This window comes from Mirounga angustirostris, unplaced genomic scaffold, assembly GCF_029215605.1.
Source record: "Mirounga angustirostris isolate CCGP_5_RB_7025 unplaced genomic scaffold, mMirAng1.0.hap1 SCAF_5, whole genome shotgun sequence".
NCBI lineage: Eukaryota > Metazoa > Chordata > Mammalia > Carnivora > Phocidae > Mirounga > Mirounga angustirostris.
The window spans coordinates 97,090,074-97,112,565 of NW_026991713.1; the positions used below are offsets into that span (position 1 = coordinate 97,090,074).

General features: G+C 47.7%; 1 protein-coding gene across 1 annotated transcript in view; it reads left to right on the top strand.

Annotated features, from left to right (window-relative positions):
* The window catches only part of ANO2 (anoctamin 2), a 363,940-nt gene that overhangs the window by 114,870 nt on the left and 226,578 nt on the right, over positions 1-22,492 (top strand). The window contains exons 7-9 of the mRNA XM_054507219.2: positions 1,127-1,178; positions 14,737-14,792; positions 15,901-15,942. Of these exons, the coding sequence (XP_054363194.1) occupies positions 1,127-1,178; positions 14,737-14,792; positions 15,901-15,942 (150 nt within the window). The remainder of the gene's footprint in view (positions 1-1,126; positions 1,179-14,736; positions 14,793-15,900; positions 15,943-22,492) is intronic.

Genomic DNA, 22,492 nt, shown 5'->3' on the forward strand with positions numbered 1-22,492 from the left:
GAGGAACACACTTCTCTCATTTAGCTCTTGTTCTGGAAGCTTCTCCCTTTCTCCAGTCCACCCCACCTAGTGAGAAGGGGGAGAAAAGAGCCTTAGAATTTTGTCTTGGTGTCTACTCTGCCCTGGACTTCTGTTTGAGGACCATGTTCACATCTGTAAACATCATCCCCATGCCCCTTCCTTGTGGGTGTCTAAGCACCCCAGCTATTTGTCCCAGAGCAGACTGCCTTGCTGGGCATCTCTTTATAGCCTGGCGCAGGCTTGGGACCCATTGGAGGGCACTAGTGGGCCAGCAGATTTACCTGTGTCCCTGTTTCCTCTGCAGGGAGGACTCAGCAGCCCTCCCTCGCAGGTGAGAGAGAGTCCCTTGCAAGCCCCACGTCCAGGGCTTTGTCGGCTGGTTTAGGCATGCAGCGGCCATTGAGCTGGCAGCCTGCCCTGTGCCCCGTAAGTGCTCCAAGCTGCGGAGTCTTGAGGAAGTGTCTGACTGGGGAGACAAGATGAGGACTCAGGGAAAAACTAGAGAAATAATACTAACAATGAGTAAGATGTAGGTGGCCCTTTTTTAGTTTACAAAGCACATTCATGGTTTCTTGAAATAGCTCTGTGAGTCAGCTCCATTACAGAGAAGGCCACGGACCATCAGGGTCCACGGAGAGCTTGCTCAGGACCCCTTGGCTAGGAGCCAGCACTGGAAGCCCATTAGGTGGCCTCCTTGTCCTGTGCTTTCCCCAGCGTGACACGTCTCAGGGCTGGTGGAAAGGACAGTCTCCTCTTCCCCTTCCCGGACAGTCTGGCCCAGGCACTTCCTCCCTAGCCCTCCAGAGGCATGTGGGTCTGGGCTCCCTGCTGTGTTTTCCTTACCTCTTGTAACTGCAGTCAATGTATAGCCTTTCTTTACTTTTTCAGGGTGGGGCGAAGGGGGGAGTGTGTGTGAGGGGCTTAGATGCTTTGTTTCCTCAAAGCACTCAAGTTTGAATGGGTTTGACAGGCCGGGCACGAGCTTGGCACATGCTTGGCTTCCCCCTCCCTGGAAGCGGGTCCAGCTGCCTGGTCCACCACCCGCCCCCTCGTGTGGTGACACACGTGGTCACAGTGCTCACAACCCTGCTGTTGTCCGTTTTAGGTGCACGAGATCCTGAAGCGCACAGCTTGTTCTCGAGCCAACAACACCATGGGTAAGGACCCCCTCCCCTGCCCCTGGGCCTGGTGGTGCTGATGGGCTGCCCAGGGGGCCAGAGCTGTCCTTTCAGCGGCTCCCTGTGGGGGGCAGTGTCGGGCAGCAGAGAACAAAACAAACAAATGCCCCCCACAGAGGAGGGGAGGCTGCTTTCACTCAGGGCCAGAAGTCCTGCTTGCTCTCCAGGAGCAGGGCCCCATCTCTTGGGGGCGGGTACTCCTCATGTTGTGGTAACTTCTCCCAGACCTTCATCCCTGTCTCCACGGTCTCTGAAAGTTTTTAATAATCACCCAAACGTGGCGGGCGTTGTTTATTTATTTATTTCCTTTTTAAGAAAAAAGGCACCTCAGAGGCCCTTTAGTGCAGGCTCCTCCTTTATGTGTGAAGGAGCTGGCCTCCCACCGGGTGAGTGACTTGTCCAAGGCCACACATTAGTCCGAACGTGCAGCTCCCGAGTTCAGCATTCTTGTCACGGCAATGTGGCTGAATCTGTTCCCCTGGCGGTTTGTTTTTGAAATTTGAGGATATTAGTCTTTGCAGCAGGAATGTCAGCATTTGGGGGCCCAGAGGGCAGGCCGACTGATGTTGGTGGACTTTGCAGAAGACACACATAATGGCTGAGGTAAACATGGGAGCTTATAAGCACAAGCATGTGGCCTTTCCACAGGAATCAGTCCATAGGCTGAGCGCTTTCCAAAGGTGCTGCCATCACTCAGAAAGGCTTTTGAAACCTTTGAGAGAAAGTCCTTCAGAATACACTCTGGGGAGGCAAATCTTTGGCTTTTGAGGCAGCTTTGAGTTACAAAGAGTCCAAAGTCATTGAGAGGCAAGTCTAGTGAATTATGTAGTCACTCAAGCCAAAGAATAATAATAGTGCTAATGATCATAATGGCTAATATTGGAGAGTTTTGGTGGGGGGACTCATAAGCTGCCTCACTACTAAGAGAATGGTACTGAAGTAGGAAGCAGAACGGGTTTTATATGGTGATAGTGCTTTTAGTGTAGCAGAGAACTTCTCAAGGGGGCAATATATGTATGACTGTTTGCTTTCATCTTGCTACAGAATTACAGGTAACACTCCAATTTTTAAAAGTCAAGTCTTCTATGTGATGTTATTTGTCTGGACCATGGTACTGATGAGGTTAGGACATGAATGAGGTAGGTAATTAGTTAGCCCAGCTCGATTCCATGAAACAGACTGACGTCCTCCCTTAGAGCAGCCATTTGTCCTTCGTTACAAGGACAACGAGAGGAGTCAAGAGATCTTAGAAGGTGTTTTGTATTTTCTCATGGCTTCTCTCAGAATTCTTGAATTTGCCTCACTTCTTGACCAGTTCACTCCTCAGTTCCATTAATCTGCCTTTTATCATGTCACATCATCCCCAATTGGACCAAACCTGCTCCCTCAGATGTCATAGGTGACTTTCCATATTTCGTGGCCTTTTTCTTAGTCTTCATCTTTCTTAACCTCCTACATCTTCCAAACCTTCTTTACCAACCTCCAACTTCTGAGAGTTGCTATCCAGGAAGGTACTACTGCTCTACTAATCTGTTGCTGATCTGTTTCTGCCTCATGGACCAGACTTTCTTTGGTTCTTTTTCCTTCTAGATTTTAGATGTTTTCTTCTCCATATTCCCATGGCCTCCTTACTTTCTTTCTGTACAGATGACTAGCAACCATGTATTCCTTTTTTTTTTTAAAGATTTATTTATTTATTTGAGAGAGAGAGAGAGAGTATGAGAGAGTGTGCATGGTGGGGGAGGGGCAGGGAGAGGGACAGAGAGAATCTTGCTGCTGGCTCGATCCCATGACTCTGAGATCATGACCTGAGCCGAAGCCAAGAGTGGAACACTTAACTGACTGAGCCACCCAGGCACCCCTGGCAACCATGTATTTCTATTTTCCCCCCTTCTCACCAGTTCCAGCCCAACATTTCCATCTGCCAGATGGATACCTCCATGAGATAGATGTTCATCAGAACCTTAAAATCAATATATCAAGTGTCGATTTCTACTTAATTCCCTCTTTCCCACTTCTCTTCCTGTTGACCTGACCACCGTCTTCTTTTTTGCTCACACAGTTCCCTTCACCTGAATGTCCTCCCCCCAGTTCCCCGTGCCCCTCCCCAGACCAGACATGGCTGTCTCACAGGTTCTCCCAATGCCCTCTCCTTGGCTCTCCCACCAAACTCAGTCTCTTTCTTGCTGATTGCTATGTCCATGGCTTAGACTTCCAAACAGTCCTTAAGGCGTGTCTGAATCATCTTTGATACCCCAGTGCACCTAGCTGTCTGCCTTGCACATTCTACTCCATCAGTTTGGTTCAGTGAATTAATTAAATATGCCTAGCCTGTTAGCCCATAGCCGTTGCTGGTAATTGTGTCCATGGACAAGTGGCTTAACTTCTCTGCAACTTAGTTTCCTTTGATGTCAAGTGGGGATAATAACATCTATCTTGCAGAGTTTTTGAGAAGATTAAGTACAGAACTGTTAGTTTGTTTTGTAAATTGGAAGATCCTTAAAAACTGAAGTTTATTTTCAGAGACAGTCTCTGGGTTGTTGAAAGGCCATTAGGGACCCTCTGCTTTAACACTGAAGCTTTTTTTTTTTTTCCTCTGAGGATCTGAGTTTTTTGGTGATGTCTCAAATCAAACATCTTAAGAATTTTATTGCTGTTGAGTAGCTTTCAAAAATTTCTTCCTTTTTTTGACATTCAGAAAACATTTATTGAGCACCTTCTATGTATCAAATGATGTTATAGAAACAGAGATGCCAAGAAGAATTTGACCTAATTTCTAGCCTTGAGGGACTCTTAGTCTTGCCATGCAGACAGACATGTAAACAAATAATTATGAGATAATCTGCTAGGTACAACTACAGAGACATGTCCAGAGTGCAGAGGGAACACAGAGGTGGAAGTAATTAACTTCTGTGTGTGTGTCCAAGTATCAAGATAAATGATCTAATATTCACTTTGTAGCTCAGGGGAAAGTTGGCATGTCAGTAATTCTACAAATGGGGACAGAGAGGACACATGACTTGTCCAAGGTCACATACTGAATCACTGTCAGAATTGGGTCTAGAACTTGGGTTTTTTTGCTTCAAATCCTATTTCCACTCCCTTCGGGATGCTGTGAAGTAGGGGTGGAATTAGGTTGAGTCTTGAATGTTACTACAGAAGCAATAGTGATCTGGCCACCAATTTATAGGCTCTTGAATTGTAAGGGAGAGCCTGCCTTCTTTTGACATATATTGAACCTGAGGTCCTAAACACCAAGGTAGGATCTTGGCAGGGACCTTGGCAGGGAAACATGGGGAAATGAGCTCAAGTTCTGTCTCCATTAAATTCAGTTAGATTTTAGTAGGCTGTGTTGTGTCCATTAGTCTCAGTTTTCCTGCACTTATAAAATGATGAAAAAAATGAAGGAAAACTGAGGCTAACACATCATAAAGCCTCTTCCTTAGTGACATTCTAATTTAAGTTAAACCTTAAGTATGCAACTCACTGTACAATAAATTTTAAAACCCTGTTGTTGATTTTTGTGCTTTAAGCATGGGCATCATATAAATCAAGTGATGAATGATTTTTTTCTCTAGATTCTCAGAGCTAAATATCTGACTACACACTTGACATCTTCATGCAGATGCTCTGAAAGAACCTCAACCACAATGTAAACAAAAAATACAGATTTCCTTTTGGGGGGACAGCCCAGCTCCCATCCATGTACCCCAAATTTCAGTGAACTCTGGTTCTTAATTTCTCAAACTAAAAACTAGAACGAAGTGCTGTTGGGTTGGTCTTGTGAACATGTGTGAAATAGGTACAATTTGACTGTTTACAGCCATTATCCTGCTCTACATCAACTGCATTTTGTTTTTTAACCGAATTTACTATCCCAACCACTAAGAGGTCTTCTTAGCCCCAGTTTTGTCCATTTTTAACCCATTCCATAGCATACAGCCTGTATGAGCTTTTTAAAATGCAAATCTGATCATTTCACTGGTCTGCCTGAAATGGTAAAATAGATCCACATTTCGCTTAGATAAAATCCAAATCCCTTAATAGTTACATATTGTTATGGACTTGATGTTTGTGTCTCTCCCCCCCGCCCCCCAGATCCATACGTTGAAGCCCTAACCCCTACCCAAAAGTCTGTTAGTTCAACAGTAGCTGCCAATGAATTACTGGGTTTGTAACAATGGACATATGACTGAAATTCTCTGATTCCCAGTGGAAGAGAACCCTGAGTCTGATTTTCAAGTTGTTTGTCTTCTGTCTAGGAAAGTCAAGCTCCCCCTAAGCTCTTTGGCCAATGTACCATCTTACTTAGAAGATCAGAAAAACTGAGGAATATAATGACACTCAGAGGCCTCAAGATAACGTGGCCCTTTGAGCCATGGGGTAAATTTTGATTTTATTGCCCTTCTCTCTGGTTTTATAGAGAAACACAAATGGCTAGAATTGACTTAGATTCCTCCAGAGGATTGTTGCCTCATAAAAAGAAGAGAAAAAGGGAGAACAGTTCTTGGCATTGTTTTCTAAGGTATTTTTGTTGATCCTTCAGCTCGGGAATTACCTTTAATATGGTCATTACTGTGTCCAGTTTACAAAGCTTTATTCCCTTTGCCAGTGTACCCAGTTACTAAGGGAATTTTAGAAGATAGCGAAAATAAGAAAGATTAGAATTGAAGATGGAAAATATATGAAAGATAATAATAATTCGGAAACACTCTCATTTATTCAGTATTATCACTTTTTTTCATTGTGGAAAATACATTTATTTGAGTGCCTACTTTTGCAAAGCATGAAGCTATATACAACTTGCATGTGTGGAATTATTTATATTCCCATCTTGTTCCACAAAATTTCTGAGGTGGCTTATAAGAAAAACAATAAAACAGCATAATATAAATAAATTAAGAAATAAAAACCAGGAAAAACACAAATTAAAATAGAATGTCAAAACTAGGGGAAAAATAGAATACAAATATTCAAACCATAAGGCCCTGTAGTTCCTGCAGTTGGACTGCAAATTTGACCTTGAACCAAAGTGAAAGGGGAATATGATTTAGTGGTTTCGCTCTTGATGTCCTCAGCAGTGTTTTTTTGTACAGAAATTTTTCTGAAATCTCTTGTACTAGTCTCTGCTTTCTTATATAGGATAGATCAAGGTACATTCTCTGTACAGAACCATATGTAACCTTTTTTGGATGATTCAGTATCATGACTAAGAACAAGTTTTTAAAATGTGTCCTTAAGAATCATCCAAGTATTGTTAGGGTTGTTTGCCCCACACTCTCTGATATCTTGAATTTTTGACTCTGGTAACCTCCCTCTCTGAATTCTGCTCTTTCAGTTTTACTTTGCTGTCTGGGAGACAGAAGAACAAGCTTATGAGAATTTGGGGTAAAGACAGAGAGAAAATGCATTCAGGGAGGGTCTGCAGGATTCTGCTGTGGTTACGGTCCGCAACATTAGGGAATGGGTTTTGTGAGATCTAGGTACTTTTTCTTTCTTTTGGGCTCTCTGTTGTGAGAACTTAGATAAGCAGATAAGTGATCTCTGAACACATAAGGTATTACTGTAACCAGATTAATAAGGACCCCTTGCACGAGTGCACTTCTACACTCATTTCTCATGTGATCCTCGAAACCACCATGCAGAGTAGGGTCAGCAGAGGTTAACCAATTTCAGGGTGGAGAGATGAATAGGTTGCCCAAGATCAGAAATTTAGAGCCAGATTTAGAACCCAGGTGTCCTGGCTCTTCTTCAGTGCTCTTTAAATTAGTTGATAAAATAAGATAAATTAATAAATGGATGAGGTTTTCAGGGAAAGGTTTCTCAGAGAGGTGGAAGCTGAGGTCTTCCCTGTGTAACATCCATTCATTTATTCAGTGGGTATTTATTGAGCACCTACTATGCGTCATTCATATTCTAGAACTAAGGAATAGAGTAGTGAATCAGCCAGACACAACAGACAAAAATCCCCACTGTTACGTGGCTTACATACGAGGTAACATTTGAGGAGAAGAGGCAATAAGGTGCTGTGTGGCCAGAGAGATAGATGCAAGGAGAGCCAATAATACAGAAGACATGACAGGAGCCACTCCAGAGAATCAGGGTCTCAATGGGAACAAATGACACAACCAAAGTAGGATCATTTAAGGTGGGATTATGGAGAGACCATTTACAAAGGTGTGGACAGGGAGTTGGAAATGCCTGGAATGAGCAGCTGTAAAGCTGTTCCTAGCTCTAGATCCATGAGGTGAGAGAGAGGTTATTGGAACATGGATGGACAGAGCTAGGTAGAGGAGACCCATGGAGAGAAGCAGGTGGATGTTCAGGGAGGAGGTCAGGGGGTCCCATCTCCCTCTCAAAGGAAGATAGGCACATACCCAACAAGGCTAGAGAAGCAGGTGGCATTTTAGCTCTGGGATGAACAAATTGAGAACCATAGGTAAAGTGACATTCCCTCTCTGGGCCCATTTCTTTCTTCTCTTGTAACATAAAGAGGGACCCCTCAGTATGGTTGAAGCTTCTAATTCCAGCTCCAGCATTTCCCAGACTTGGATTCAGAGGAGCAACATGGTCTCCTTTCCCTAAGAGCTAGCTAGGCTCACAGAGGGGACTGGCTTTCCTATAAATTCATGGTGAGCAGGTCCCCAGGCCATAGCCAGGACTTGAGTTGCATAGTGTTTGTGGACCTCAAAGACCATGGGAATAGACAGTGGAAGGCAAGATGAGGATTCAGGACTGCTGGCCAGGGTGATTGGGAGCAAAGATTGCACTCCTACATTGCTCCTTTGCCAGTGGCCATGGGTGACATTGCTTAGGTGTGGTTGCACTCTGCCAGCATCCGAATCCCCCGGTGAGCCTCTGAAAGCCTCGGCTCTCCAGACCCCAAGCTGGCTTTGCTGAATCAGAATGTGCAGGGACAGGGCTCCAAGGGCTGCAGTTTTAACAAGCTATCCAGATGATTCTTAGGAAGTTTAAAGTTAGATAAAGATGACTATGGGCTGGCAGCCACCAGCTTCTTGACCTACTCACATCTGGGAATGGAAAGAATGGTGCAGTGTGCTCTGTCCTCTGGGGATTTGGCCATTGGCTTTCTGAAGTACCCAAAGATAACCAAGTCATCTCTGTGAAGAACTTAATTGTTGCTAGTACTTTTCTAACATTTGTCATATGGACATTTAGTGTTCAGTCCCTTTTTGTCCTAGCCAGCAGTAGGGCCTCTTGGATTTTCTGTCTCCCTTCCCCCCCACCCCCTTTGGTGGAAGGATGGGCAGGAGGAGAAAAGCAAGCATAAGAAGGCAAAGAAAGGGTTACTGACCATCAGAAAGTATGGGTGGATTGGAGTTTGGGGATGGCCTAACTTTTTTTTTTAATTAATTTTTTTAAATGTTATTTTATTTTATTATGTTATGTTAGTCACCATACAGTACATCATTAGTTTTTGATGTAGTGTTCATTGTTTTCATATAACACCCAGTGCTCCATGCAATATATACCCTCCTTAATACCTATCACCGGGCTAACCCATCCCCCCACCCCCACCCCAAAACCCGCACTTTGTTTCTCTGAGTCCATAGTCTCTCATGGTTCATCTCCCTTTCCGATTTCCCCCCCCTTCATTTTTCCCTTCCTTCTCCTAATGTCCTCCATGCTATTCCTTATGTTCCACAAATAAGTGAAACCATATGATACTTGACTTTCTCTGCTTGACTTACTTCACTTAGCATAATCTCTTCCAGTCCCATCCATGTTGATGTAAAAGTTGGGTATTCATCCTTTCTGATGGCTGAGTAATATTCCATTGTATATATGGACCACATCTTCTTTATCCATTCATCTGTTGAAGGGCATCTTGGCTCTTTCCATGGTTTGGCTATCGCGGACATTGCTGCTATGAACGTTGGGGTGCATATGGCCCTTCTTTTCAGTACTTCTGTGTGTTTGGGGTAAATACCCAGTGGTACAATTGCTGGGTCATAGGGTAGCTCTATTTTTAAATTTTTGAGGCACCTCCACACTGTTTTCCAAAGTGGCTGTACCAACTTGCATTCCCACCAACAGTGTAAGAGGGTTCCCTTTCTCCACAACCTCTCCAACATTTGTTGTTTCTTTCCCTGTCCATTTTTGCCATTCTGTTTCTTTCCCTGTCCATTTTTGCTATTCTAAAGGTGGCATCTCAATGTGGTTTTAATTTGAATTTCCCTGATGACTAATGGTGATGAACATTTTTTCATGTGTCTGTTAGCCATTTGTATGTCTTCTTCAGAGAAGTGTCTTTTCATATCTTCTGCCTATTTTTTGACTTATTTGTTTTTTGGCTGTTGAGTTTGAGAAGTTCTTTATAGATCTTGGTTACCAGCCCTTTATCTGTAGTGTCATTTGCAAATATCTTCTCCCATTCTGTGGGTTGCCTCTTTGTTTTGTTGACTGTTTCCTTTGCTGTGCAGAAGCTTTTTATCTTGATGAAGTCCCAAACGTTCATTTTCGCTTTTGTTTCACTTGCCTTTGGAGATGTATCTTGAAAGAAGTTGCTGTGGCCGATGTCAAAGAGGTTACTGCCTATGTTCTCCTCTAGGATTTTGATGGGTTCCTGTCTCACATTGAGGTCTTTCATCCATTTTGAGTTTATCTTTGTGTATGGTGTTAGAGGGGATGGTCTAACTTTTAATTGTGAGGGTTACCCATCCTTTCCCTCTTATTTACCCCTGGAAGTGAGGGATTATGGACTAATGCACACACAGTGTTCAGAGACCGGATATATTTGTGACTTTGGGTTCTGCATGGTGGTGGTAGCGTGTGAGCAATCTTGGCCCAGTGAAACTCAGCCTAGCTCCATGATGCCTCCTTAATCAACGTAATATAAGGTCAGCTGTCAGGGCCCTGCAAATTCACCCTATCCTGGAATGCCTTTCTAAAAATTGAAGCATAATTAACATTAACGTACAGTGTTATATTAGTTTCAGGTGTCCAACATCGTGATTCAATGATTCTATACATTGACCAGTGCTCACCACCATAAGTACATACAACATTATTGCAATATCATTGACTATATGCCTTTAAAGTGCACTTCACTGTGGAGAGAAACCCAAGCCCGCTTGACCATGTCAGAGGGAGAGAGACACCTTTTCTACTTCTTTCATATGGAAGTTATTGCTGCCTTTTCATGGACTGAAAATTACCGATTGATGGAACTACATTTTCATAGACACTTTGGTGTCAGAGCATTTCAACAAATGTATGCTTTGGGCATCTCTCCTTCCCACTCAGGAGACAATGTCTTAATTATTTTGACCGAAGCCAGACCGTGTTGTGTGTTGTAAACATCTGGTTTATCATTCATCCAGCTGAACTGGTTTATATTTTGTTAGAAGAAAAGGCTCAGGATTAAAGGCATTTAAGTAATTAAGCACACGTCAAGACAATTTGGTGATGGGTAAATATAGTCTCTGTTAAATGCACCGTCTGGGGCCTCTGGTTTAGATTTATGTCCGGCTGGAGCACGGGGATGAAAGCAGAGCGCTGGGCGGACTGGGCCCTGCTCTGAGGGGAATCAAAACCAAATGGGTTTTCAAGAGTTCACCACTCCTCTAAGTACCTGTCCCATGGGATAAAAGTTTCCTTTGAGTTTGGCCTGGAGGGAATAGAGCTGCAGTCCCTGTCACCCAGCAGCACTTGTAGATTTAATGAGGCTCTCTTTGGGAGGCCGACCATAAACTCTGCTTTGGTTGATCCTTTGTGTCCAGGAAACCAGAGATGCCTTGGAAGCTAAGGCCTCAGGTTTTGTGTTCTGAGTGTGTATTTTCAGGGACAGGCCCTGGCGCCTGAGCCCACCCTGCTCTGTTCCTTGACCCTGACCTTCTGGATGCCAAGGGACCGTGTTGCTAGACCTGGCCAGGTCAGGCTGTGTAGAGCTGTGGTTGGTGCTGGGCAGAGGAGAAGCATGAGCCTTTTTCCTTTAGGGATTATAGTTCTAAGAGCAAGAGGTTTGAAGAACCTAGTGACGTAAAGGGACTGTAGGGATCAGTGAGATAGTCCTCAGTGAGCTGTGCTGTGTTTGAGCCCAGGCCCTGCTTCTCTTTGTGTGGAGAGGAAAAGGACAATATCCTCTGTGCTTTCTCCTTCTTCCTGGCTCCCCTTCTGGGGGCAGTAGGATGAGAGGCTGGGTCTGTCTCGCTCTCTCTCCCTGGGTCTAGAGCAGAGAGGAAAGACTAGATGTGATCCTGAAGAAGAAAGCTTTGCCATTATGGCCAGATGGATGGGGCACGATGGAACCAATTAGCTCATTTTTGCTGAAAAGAAAAGAAAAAATTCAGAATTTCAGTTTTCAAAGCAGAGACTTAAAAAAAAAACCCGTTTGATTATTTTCATCTTCTTTCAAACTGATTTCCATGCTTGTTTGGGGGTATTGGTTTCTGAAGTCTGTGGGTGACCCAAGAGGCCAAAGCAATTCTCATTCTTGGGTGAAGTTGTGGATGAATAGTTATTTTCAACTTGCCTCCCCCTTCCCGGTTCCTCCTCCTTTTATGTGCTGTTCCCTCCCTCTACAGCAGCCGCTGATTGGGATCACCCATATGATGCCATCTGGAAAAGAGGGGGTACACAACCCTGGAGGACAGATGCACATTCCCTTAGAGCATTTTGGGGCTCTGTTTTTCTGGGTTGGGATAACTCAGGTTTGAGGACCTGAATTGTATTGGCCCCAAGACAAAGAACCATTGGTTGGGCTTCTTCTCTAGGAAACAGACTAATCAACCAGAGTTTAAAGGTTATTCATCAGCAGAGGTTGCCATAGAAAATTGGGGGAGTGAGGAAGACGGGTGCCTGTGATAAATGGGAAGAGATACTGCAATAAGTTTAGCCATGGGGCTGGTTGCTCTCATCAGCCATTATCTCTTCTGTGTTCCCAGCAGTGAACTAGGTGCCATGAGAGATACAGGTGAGGCGGAGGTGGGAATGGGTACCTTGTGAGCCTTCAGGGGACACACACAACAATGGGCAGATGACATCCTACAAGGGAGGCGAGCTCTTTTAGGCACGGGGTACTCAGGAAGCTTTATTTGAGATGGGAGGTAGGGTACACAGCTTTAGACCTCCAGTGATTTGAGATCCTTCTGAGGATTTGGCAGCAGGACCCATGAATTCAGGTTGTCAGCTTATTGCTGTCAGACACTCGGCTACTGTGCTCGGTGCCCAGCAAAGCCGAGAATTCCACACCTGTTTAACTTTCTCCATGCAGTTCGGGACCTGTCTTCAGGGTACACGCTGCTGCTGTGGCTACCGTGGGTGTGAGTGCAGGCATTGGGGCCGGGGGGGAGTAGTGCACAGGGTGTGGTCTAGTTTAGAGCTGGCACCGCCTGTGATGCTTCAGCCTCAATCTGCATCGACAGCCCTTTTGGAGCTTCAAGCCACCCCCTCCCCCTCTCCTGACTCAGGACTCCTCCCCTTGATTATTGTAGGCTTCGCATTGCTGTGGTTATGGCTCTTGAACTGATTAATGACGCTCAAAGTGAAATTGTAGTCTTGTGAGTAAGACAGAGCTGCAGCTCGTTCAGCCCCTGGGCACCCTTCCCCCATCCACACTCCCTTTACCTACCCTCTGCTCCCCCCACCCCCCAAAGTTATTTCAGATGGTTTATGTTCATGCTAAGGAGGAAACTTAAAATCAGGAAAGGACTGGCCCCTCGGTGATGCTGCCGCTCTCAGCTCCCTGGAAGAGTGGTCACTTCTGAGAGCGCCCCCTGCAGTCTCCCGAGGGCCTCTGCTTCCACGTGGGGCCCATAGCTGGTCTTCCTGGCATCCCGTGCCCTAGAAATGAGGCAAGAGGGTCAGGCTTTGAGGAAGAGGAGGCCGTTGAGGAGAGAGGATTGTTTGAGAGCCTCTGCGGTCTCTGTATGTGGGTGGGGTATCGCTTGGGAAGGGGAGGTGGAAAATGTCTAGATTTGTTAACCATCACTGTTGTTTATCCAGAGCCGTGCAAATGCAGATTACTTAGCATTAGTACATGATACGTGTTTCCTTCCAAAACCAATTTTCTTTCTTCTCATCTCACGATGGTCTACAGTCTCTCTGGAAAGAATGGTTCAGGGTAGAAAGCGTGTTTGAGACAAGGGAAATCACCGTGTTCCAGAGCTCACCCCTTCTCCTCCCTCTTCATGATTACATATGCATCCTTGCATGGTAGGGTCCTCAGTACTGGGGGTTGGCGGGATATAATGTCTCCCATATGGGAGCCAGTGACCCAGGACAGACTATCCTGAGTCAGAACATACAGACCATTTTGTAGTCTCTGAATAAAACTGTGAATGAAACGAGTAAACAACACTGCTTCTGTGCTGGGCAGAAAGTTCTCTGTTGTGACTATGCTGGAGTTATAGGGACAGAGTCATTTACTCATTTAGCATATATTTAGTAGGGTCTGCTATGTGCATGTGGTGTGAAATACTGTTGGGATTAAAACATGAATCTCTTGTGTGGTTTTCAAACTTTGTGGTCTCAAGAACCCTTTGCACTTTTTTTTAAAGATTTTATTTATTTATTTGACAGAGAGATACAGTGAGAGAGGGGACACAAGCGGGCGGAGTGGGAGAGGGAGAAGCAGGCTTCCCGTGGAGCAGGGAGCCCGATGCGGGGCTCGATCCCAGGACCCTGGGATCATGACCTGAGCCGAAGGCAGACGCTCAATGACTGAGCCACCCAGGCGCCCCCACTTTGCACTTTTAAAAATTGTTGAGAATATCCAAAGGACTTTTGTTTAGGTGGGTTATCTCAGTCAATATTTATTGTATTAGAAGTTAGCACTAAGAAAATTTTAAAGCACAAGGATACACAAGCACACATTCCATTAACTGTCGGGGGGATGATCCCATCCCAGTCACAAAAACCCCACTCTGTAGTCATGAGAGAATAGGAGGGAAGAAGCAAATAATGTCCTAGTGCTATATTATAAAATTAGTTTTGACCTTGTGAACCTCCTGAAGGGTCATGGGGATGCCCAGGGTTCCCCAGACCACATTTTGAGAACCGCTGCCCTGGGGCACCCTACCACAGGGAGCTAATGGTCCAGGCAGACCAGCCATGGGCAGGGATAAACACTGCTCTGGGAAGGAACAGGGAGGCGCCAGAGATGAGTTCCGATACTGTGCCGTGGGATGCTCTGACGTATAACCATGTGGATCCTAATGATAATAACTTGTCGTCATTCCTGGACTGTCACTGAACACAGGTAGTGTCACCTGATGGCCGCGGCGGTGGTGGTGGCAGAGAGTCTGCAGTGTTCTGGGGGGGGGTGAGGACGGGGGGGCACGTGAGGTTTCAGAGAGCACATTTGATCCTGGAACATAACTTTGCATGTGGGAAACACAGATATTCTCATGCTAAGAACTGAAGCTCCACAGAAACTTCTAGATTGGGGGTGATGGAGGAGGAGCACACAGCGAACCTCAGCTGGGAGGTGGTGGGGGGTAACGTTTCCTGACAGAGGTGAAGTCGAGAAACCCCTGGCCTACGGTTACCTTTTCCATCTCCCCTTCTTCCACAGGCATTAACTCTCTGATAGCAAACAATATCTACGAGGCTGCCTACCCTCTTCATGACGTGAGTATCGTTTCCGCCGCGCGCTCCGCACGGTCTTCAAACAGTTGCGCACCACAGGTGACACAGCGGCATGCACGCGGGCGGGGCAGGAGGGGGTCACGCCGCTCGCTCACATACCTGGGCTGACCGTGGCCCCCTCAGGGCCGACGGGAATCTCCTCCGAGGCGACGGTCTCTCCGGGCATTGCCCCCGTGGCCGGCTGGTTTGGGTGCGAGCGGTTTTGGGAGGTGGTGTGAGAAGGCAGACGGGGCGTGCGAGTGTTTGAAGGGAGGAGGCGGTGGGGAAGGTGGGTGGGTGGCGGTGGAAGGAGGCTCGAAGGCCCAGGTGTGGTCAGACCCCGAAACGACCGAAAACGATCCTTTGTACGTGATCGTTTTGTGTGGGTGTGAAATCCCTCATCCTTAACAGGCAAGTACATAGTATCAGGTCTCTTTCTTAAAATAGATTTGGACACTTTTGAAGCAAATCTCTCAGAATTCCTTATACTCTTGTTTGATTAAGCAGAGAAAACAAGACAGACTGTAAGTAAAGCTTCCCCCGATGGGGGGTCGTGTTAGAAACAGGGCAGCGACCTTCAAGACGCTTCGCGAAGAACTTAACTGGCCCATGAACGAAATGCCCTCTCTGGCCGGTCACTTCCTTCGCGTGTGTCACACGGTTATGCCAAATGAGGCTGCGGAGCGGGGGGCTCCCTGAGGGCCCGAAGGAATTTCCAGATGACAGTCTCTGCCCACCGATAGCTTTGCCGTGGGCATGTATGATGTTGTGGACAGCGGACGGGTCGGGGTGGGGGGGAGTGTGCCATGGCGCAGGGTGATTCCAGACGGTATGCCAGGCACGTGCTCCACCACTGCCTTTGCTCTGAGGAGGCTGATCGCGGACGCGTCGGAGGGGAGCATCTTCGTGTGCAAAGCTGTCCACAGGAAACACTGCACGTGTTGCTGCCTCACAACACGGAATATTGGCTCCTTCCCAGGGCGCGCTTTCGACTTTCCTCAAAAGGGGAATGAGAGAAAGGGAGGACGCCAGAGAATAGAAAAGAAACTCCTTTCTCTGGTTTTGATAATTCCCTTGGCTTGAGACAGCAGCACTCCTTTCTCTCTTACAGGGTGAATACGACAGCCCAGGGGATGACACGAATGACAGAAAGGTAAGCCGGCCCTGGGGCGCACGCAGCGCTGGGGCGCGGGGGACTGTGGGTGGGTGTGGAACTAGCCCCGCACGTCCTGAACGTCCTGTTTACCCGCTTAAGTATTTTTCAGCAGTTCTTCCACAGCTCCCTGCCCTCCAGGGGTTGGAACCGTGGGGCCCATTTCTGGTCATCGACATGACAGCGTGTGTCCGGGGGTGCTACGGGCATTTAGCGCCTGGAGGGCCAGCAGTGCTCACCATCCTGAGGTGCATCCCGCAGTCCCACCCCCGATGACTGGGGGGCCTCAACTGAGAAACACTGAGAGTCCAAATTCCATAATTTCTAGGTGGGGAGACTGAGACACAGAAGGAGTGAGCACCTTGCCCACGGTGACATTGCCACAGGGAACAGAGTGGAGGCTTGGAACACCTCTGACTCCCAGAGCCAGTGTCCCTGTTAAAAATGTATTATTATCCATGCCATGGTGGCTTTTTGCAGGGGTGGGGGTCATCTTTAACTTATTCTTCTTACCCTTGAGGCAGACAAGTGGGGGATAGCCATTGCCAAATTAGAGCTGAGAAATCTGAGGGAGAGGGAGGCTCAGTTGTGCTGTGTTAATCAGAGGTTACAGTTAGGGGAGGGAAAACATCCCTTTGGAAGGACCCCTCCTGTGCCAGTCACAGCACCTGCCTGTGCTGCTCTCTCCCGGCCTTTCATCCAGATCCCCGTTCTTCTGCATGGGTGCACCACCCTCCCCTGCCATGACATGGCACTCTAAGGACCACCCGCCTCTTTATAGTGGGGACTGCCCCATCTGGCTGTCAACCCCCTCATGCCATCCTCCCACCCAGCTTCCCCCAGCCATCAGCAACTCTGGCGAGCAGAGGAGGGAGGGCAGGGGCGGGAGGGCTGAGGAATTGAAGCCCGAGGAGCGCCCCCCTCCCTCCCCACCCTAGCTCTGTTGTCTGGAAAATTATTCATCCCCCAAGTTGCCTTTTGAGCAGCCTTCTTTTTATCCTGCCTATTAGTCCCTGTTATGAAGTGTTAAGTATTAAAAACATAAAAGGTCTTTTCCAGAAATACTGCTGTGATTGCTTACACATGTCCCCTCTCTGCCTGCCCAGGGAATCTGCTGTAGTATTGCGATGTCTTAACCTCATCTGTTTTCTATCTGATGCTAATAGTCTCGGTGTTTAATTTCCTGAAAAGTCCCGGATCAGAGTTAAAGGAAAAGGAGGAAGCGTTTCTCCTCACATCTCACCTAGCTCACCCCAACCGTTTTCTGTCCTCCCACTTTCTCATTTCATGTTCCTCCCCTTTAAAGAGTGATCACCACCACTGCCCACCTAAGAATCCTCCTGCTGAGTGGGTGGTGACCCCAGCCCGGTGAGGTGGAGCACTTTATAGGAACATTCCAGAGACCAGGAACACACAGTACCTCCTGGGAGAAATCAGCCAGACCTCTGTTATCTGCACAGAGGCAGAGGGAAGCAAATTATAGACCATCTGAAATATATGTTTGTCTTTGGAATGATGTTGCGTTATTATTAACAACACAATCTTGTAACAAAAATTTTTCCTTTCAGGAAATGTTTTGCTTAGGCCAATAGAATTATTCCCAATGCACAGCAGAACTGGCAGAATGGGTAGAAGCTGGGAGTTAGGGAGAGACCAGCTCAGATGGAGCATCACCTTGGTGGATGTTTCCCAAAGTTGATGTCAAAAGGCAGACAGTTATCTTTGAAAGACAGGAGGCCCCTTTCTTGTGTCTTTGCCTTGAGTTTGCTGGCCAGTCCTTATTTTCCTCTGCCAGGGTCATGGTTACGGAACTAGGCTTTGCTGGGGTGGGGGTAAGAGAATCCATGAGAGAGGAAAAGGTTTTTTTTTTCTGTCCATTTGGGTTGGAAAACTGATTCCCAACAAGGTGAGGAGATGGTTCCAATGGCTGTAAATGATTGTCGAGTCAGGACAAAAGCCCTGGTGTCCAAAGGCCAGCCAGCCCTGGATAGCCAGGTACTCAGCGTCTTGTGTATGGCAAGGGGAATTCTCAGCACCGCGCTGGCTTTGTTCCTGCAGTTTCAGTGGTATATAGGTGGGGCCTAAAAGGATCCTCAAGAAGAAAGAGTCCAAACCTCTGAATACGTGCAGCATATTGATTCATTTTAATTGAATTATAATAGTCTAGTGTTCTTGGAGAGGGCTGCAAGAAGGATTTTGGTTGGGTGCCAGGGAGAATCCTTGCATCTGTTGCTGGAGGGCGTGGAGAAGGGTTGGGAGCTGCAGTGGGATCCCCCCTCTGGGGGCCTGTAGAGGTGACTTGCAAGGGCATCCCAAGCTGCCTGTCCTGCTCGTACCTGGATGTCCTCCTTTACTCTTCCCTGCAATTCGTGCCTGTTCCCCTGATCTCCCTGAGGCCCAGGCTCCTCACGGGCAGATCCCAGGAAAGCCCTGAGACCCCTGAGAATACAATCTTCTTCCCTTCCAGCTCGCCTAGTGCAGTTGTGCAGCCTCAGTGACTCAGCTCCAGCTAGGGGCTGGAAGTCTCTCCCCGTTCCTGGAGGGTAATCAACAAGATGCACCCTGACTCTGGAGAACAGGGCTTTTCCGCCTCTCTAGAAAGCAGGGCAGCAGGAAGAGGGAGCAATGTGGGTGTGGATGGGTTGTTACGTCGCTGCCAGTGGCCACTTAATTCCACGTTAGCCAGACCTGTCTGGTTTTCTCAAGCTTCCCAGGGAAGTGACCGTAAGCATCTTTGGAGGGCTGCCCGAGCCCCGCCAGCTCCCTGCAGCTTCCTCACCTACGTACAGGGGAGCCTAAGGCACATCACTGGACTGTGATTCTCTTTAGCAGTTTTTAAACCCTGGGTCTTGGATTTTGCAGCTTTTGCAGATGATTGTCTTCTCTAGTGGATGGTTATAAAGTGGCCCCACGAAAAGGTGTGTGAAGAGAGTCACTTCTGTTTTTCTGACCAGAAAGGTACTTTGGTCCTGGGTTTCACTTGAGGATTGATTTTCCCCCTCCTGCACTCATTTTGCTAATAGAGGAGGCCTAGAGAGTTGAAGTGACTTGCCAACAGTTCAAACAGGTCATTGCAGGATCTAGGAGTAGGATTCCCTTCTCTCCCATTCAGTTTGCCCTGTCCCATCACCAGCTCTCAGTTGGCTGCATTGCCATCTTTCTTCCTGTTAGGAGGTCTCACTCTCTGAGGAGCCTGAGGCCTTTGGGAGAGCTGGGAGTCTCAAACATCTTGCCATTCTCTGGCATTGCAAATGGTTTTAACAGTTGGGTTCCTTTATGGTTTCATGAAATACTTAAACCCACTGACCCACTGTCAAATGTGACCCCCAGAGAGCCGACTGGCTGCTTGAATGTTCTGATCCATCAGGCGGGGTAGTCCCTGTGGATCGTGGCTTCCTGCCGTAGAGGTTTGGGGTCAGGCTGGCATGTCTGGAACCATATCCAGGGCCTCTGATATAAGGCACTGTCCATTAAGAGGGAGCTGCAGACCTTCCCTAATCTATTCGCAGGCTTGGCCAGTCATGATGAGGACATTGGTGTAGCTCTGAGGGAGAAGGTGGATTTGCTAAAAGCTGCATTAGAAGGATCTAGACACTGCCCATTTAAAGAGATTGTTACAAGATACTGTGGATGTCTTCCTGCACTTTACTCCACCATACTAATCCCCATGGGGCAGAGACTCCGGAGCATGCCTCCTTCCACCCCGACTGCTAGTCTGTTCTGGGACCCTGCAGCCTGGGCTTTAGCATGACCCACTTGTCTCTGAGTATGTGTGAGTGAACATTTGTAGAGAGGGGGAAGGGTCTACAGTGCTCCCCACCCCTGCAGTGAGGCATGAGCCGGCCTGGGCAGAGCCACGTGGGCATTCGACCCCAACTGCTGTGTCACTCCCAGGTTTGGTGCTCCCTTGCAGGGGCAGCCCGGCTGCACTGAGCTCATACAGCTCTCTTGGCTCACCTTCATCCATATCCACAAACTGAATCTAGCTTTGTGCTCAGAGGGCAGTACACCGAGGAAGGGACCGCCAGAGGTTTCTTGATCCCAGCAGGGGTAAGGCTGGTGAGCATGGCTCTCAGTTTGGGGCGGAGCCAACTGTGCCATCCTGGTTCTTAGAGCACATTTAGCTTTTCCCTGCAGGGCAGTGGCAGATGGGTGCTCTCAGGCTCAGGTTTTGGCTTGATGCGTGACTCGGAGAGGAATCCGCTCTGGAGGTCAGAGCCCGGGAGGCAGTCAGTGCCGACCCACAGCCCTCAGAAGAGTCCTTGCCCGTACCTCCTGACGCATGCTGGCCTCCCTTAGGGCCACAAATGATGTCACCGTGACAGCCAGGTGCTGGTGCGTGCAGGGATCGCACTAGCGGAGGGAATAAAGACCCAGGGCAGTAGAAGCACCTGAGGTGAAGGGGAGGAGGAGATCTAATGAGAACAGCAAGATTTGGTTAGGAGCCACCTGCCTGTTAGGAGCGGCATCTGAGCTCGCGGACTCACATCCTCCTCTGCCAGTCAGGCTCGGAGTAACCCCTTTGTCTGTGCCTGGGTTTCCTCCTTTGCATGTGGTGCTCATGGTGGTGGCAGTTTGCTCTGTCAGGGTCCGTGAGGTTTCGGGTTCTGTTTCGCCATTGTTGGGAGAGACTATGACCATAAAGGTCTAAACCCATTAAGGAGGAATGCCAGTTCTTATGTCAGTTTATGAAAAAACCATGTCTTTAAAGGGTCTTAGGTGAAAAGGGTGGCCTCCTGCTGTTCAACTGGATATCCAAAATACCTAGTTAGGGCAGGTTCTCCTGGACAGAATTCCTCGTGAATTCCATGTGATGTGTAAGGAGAATAGAGAGCATAACAAGATAGCCAGTGTCTGGCAAACTTGTCAAGTCTAGACATATAATTTGATTACATGCTAATAGCTCTTCAGCGTGGATATCTAGAGGATGTCTAATTACTTCATTTACTTGGGGATAATCTGTGAAGCTGGCTGGCCAGGTGTTTGAAACTGAAATGCCCCAGGAGTGACACCTAGGTTTTGTCCACATGCTAGCCCTGCTAAAATTGCTGTGCAGACATCACAAGATGGCACGCCTTGATGTGGGTGCATCATTTCCTTCCTCAGTGTTCCACTCAGGTGTTGCCCCCACACTGCCACGGAAACAACTCTTGTCAAGGTCATGAGTGACCTTAAAGTCACCGAATCTGGAGGTCACTTCTCCATTCCCACCTGACCTGACCCATGAGCAGTGTTTGCCACAGCGGGGCATTTTCTTCTTTTCGAAACCAGTTGTCCCTGAGCTTCTGGGACACCACACGTATCTAGCCCTCTACATCGCTCGCGGCTCTTCCATCTCCTTTGCTGCTCATCATCTCCTTGGTCTCTGAAGGTCGCCGCACCAGGGCCCCACTGTCCCACCTCTTCTTTACCTACTTCCTCTCCCTCAGTGGTTGCATCCATAGCTTAATGACCCATAGATCATCTCCTGTCAGGCACCTCCCAAATTTACATCTTCTTTGTAAATTTAGGAGGTGGACGCTCCTTTGAAATCCAGATGTTTGCATCCAGTTGCTTACTCAGTAGCCCCACGGGGATGCCTCCAGGGCACCTCAAATTGGCACATCCCAAAGTGAACTCCTGGTCCTATCCTTCCCCACCTGCTCTTCCACAGCGCATGGAGTCACCATTTACTCAGCGCCTCAGGAGAGGTTCTCCATCCCACCCCACATCCAATCCAACACTAAATCCTACGCTACCTTTAAAACATAAGCGGAACCACCCACTTCTCATTACTCCCCCCACCGCCTCTGTGGTGAAGGCCGCCTCCATCTGTCCTGGACAGTTACAGAGACCCCTGCTCCTATGCTAGCCCTCTGTCTCTTCTCCACACGGGGGCTGGTGTGAGCGATCTGCAGGCCAAGCCGGATCATCTCTCCTCACTGCTGCACATCTCCCCCTGGCTTCCTTCAGAGTGCAAAGGTTTTAGCATGGCCTGCAAGCCCCCAAGTGATCTGCCACCTCAGTACCTTCTGATGTTATCTCTGATTATTCGCCTCATGCTCACGCTGCCCCAGCCACACGGCTTCCCTGTTTTCCCCAGGACATACCACATGCACTTTCCTCAGGGCATTTGCACAGGAAGAGTGTTCTTCTGCCGGGTGCACTCCCTCACTTCCTTCAGGTCTCAGCGCGAATGTCACCTCAGAGAGGCCTTCCCTTGCCATCTGTCTGAAATAGCACTTCCCCCACTCCCCTGTCTTTCGTGTTCTACTCCCTTGCCTTGATTTAGCTTTCTGCATGACATTTATAAATCTTGGATGTTGACATGTTTCTGTCTCCACACATCAGGGTGTAAGCTCTATGGCAGAAATGACTTTCGTTTACAGCTGTGTCCAGCGTCTGGCACATAGTAGATGCTCAGTAAACACTTGTTTATGAGTGAATGAAGGGACACCAGGCTCATTTTGCTGGACTAAGCAAAGCAAGGGAGTGAAGAAGGTGGGGTTATGATGGTTATGATTGGGAGGTGCAGCAGGTGCTGGCCTGGAGTGTGATGAAGGTCACCTTT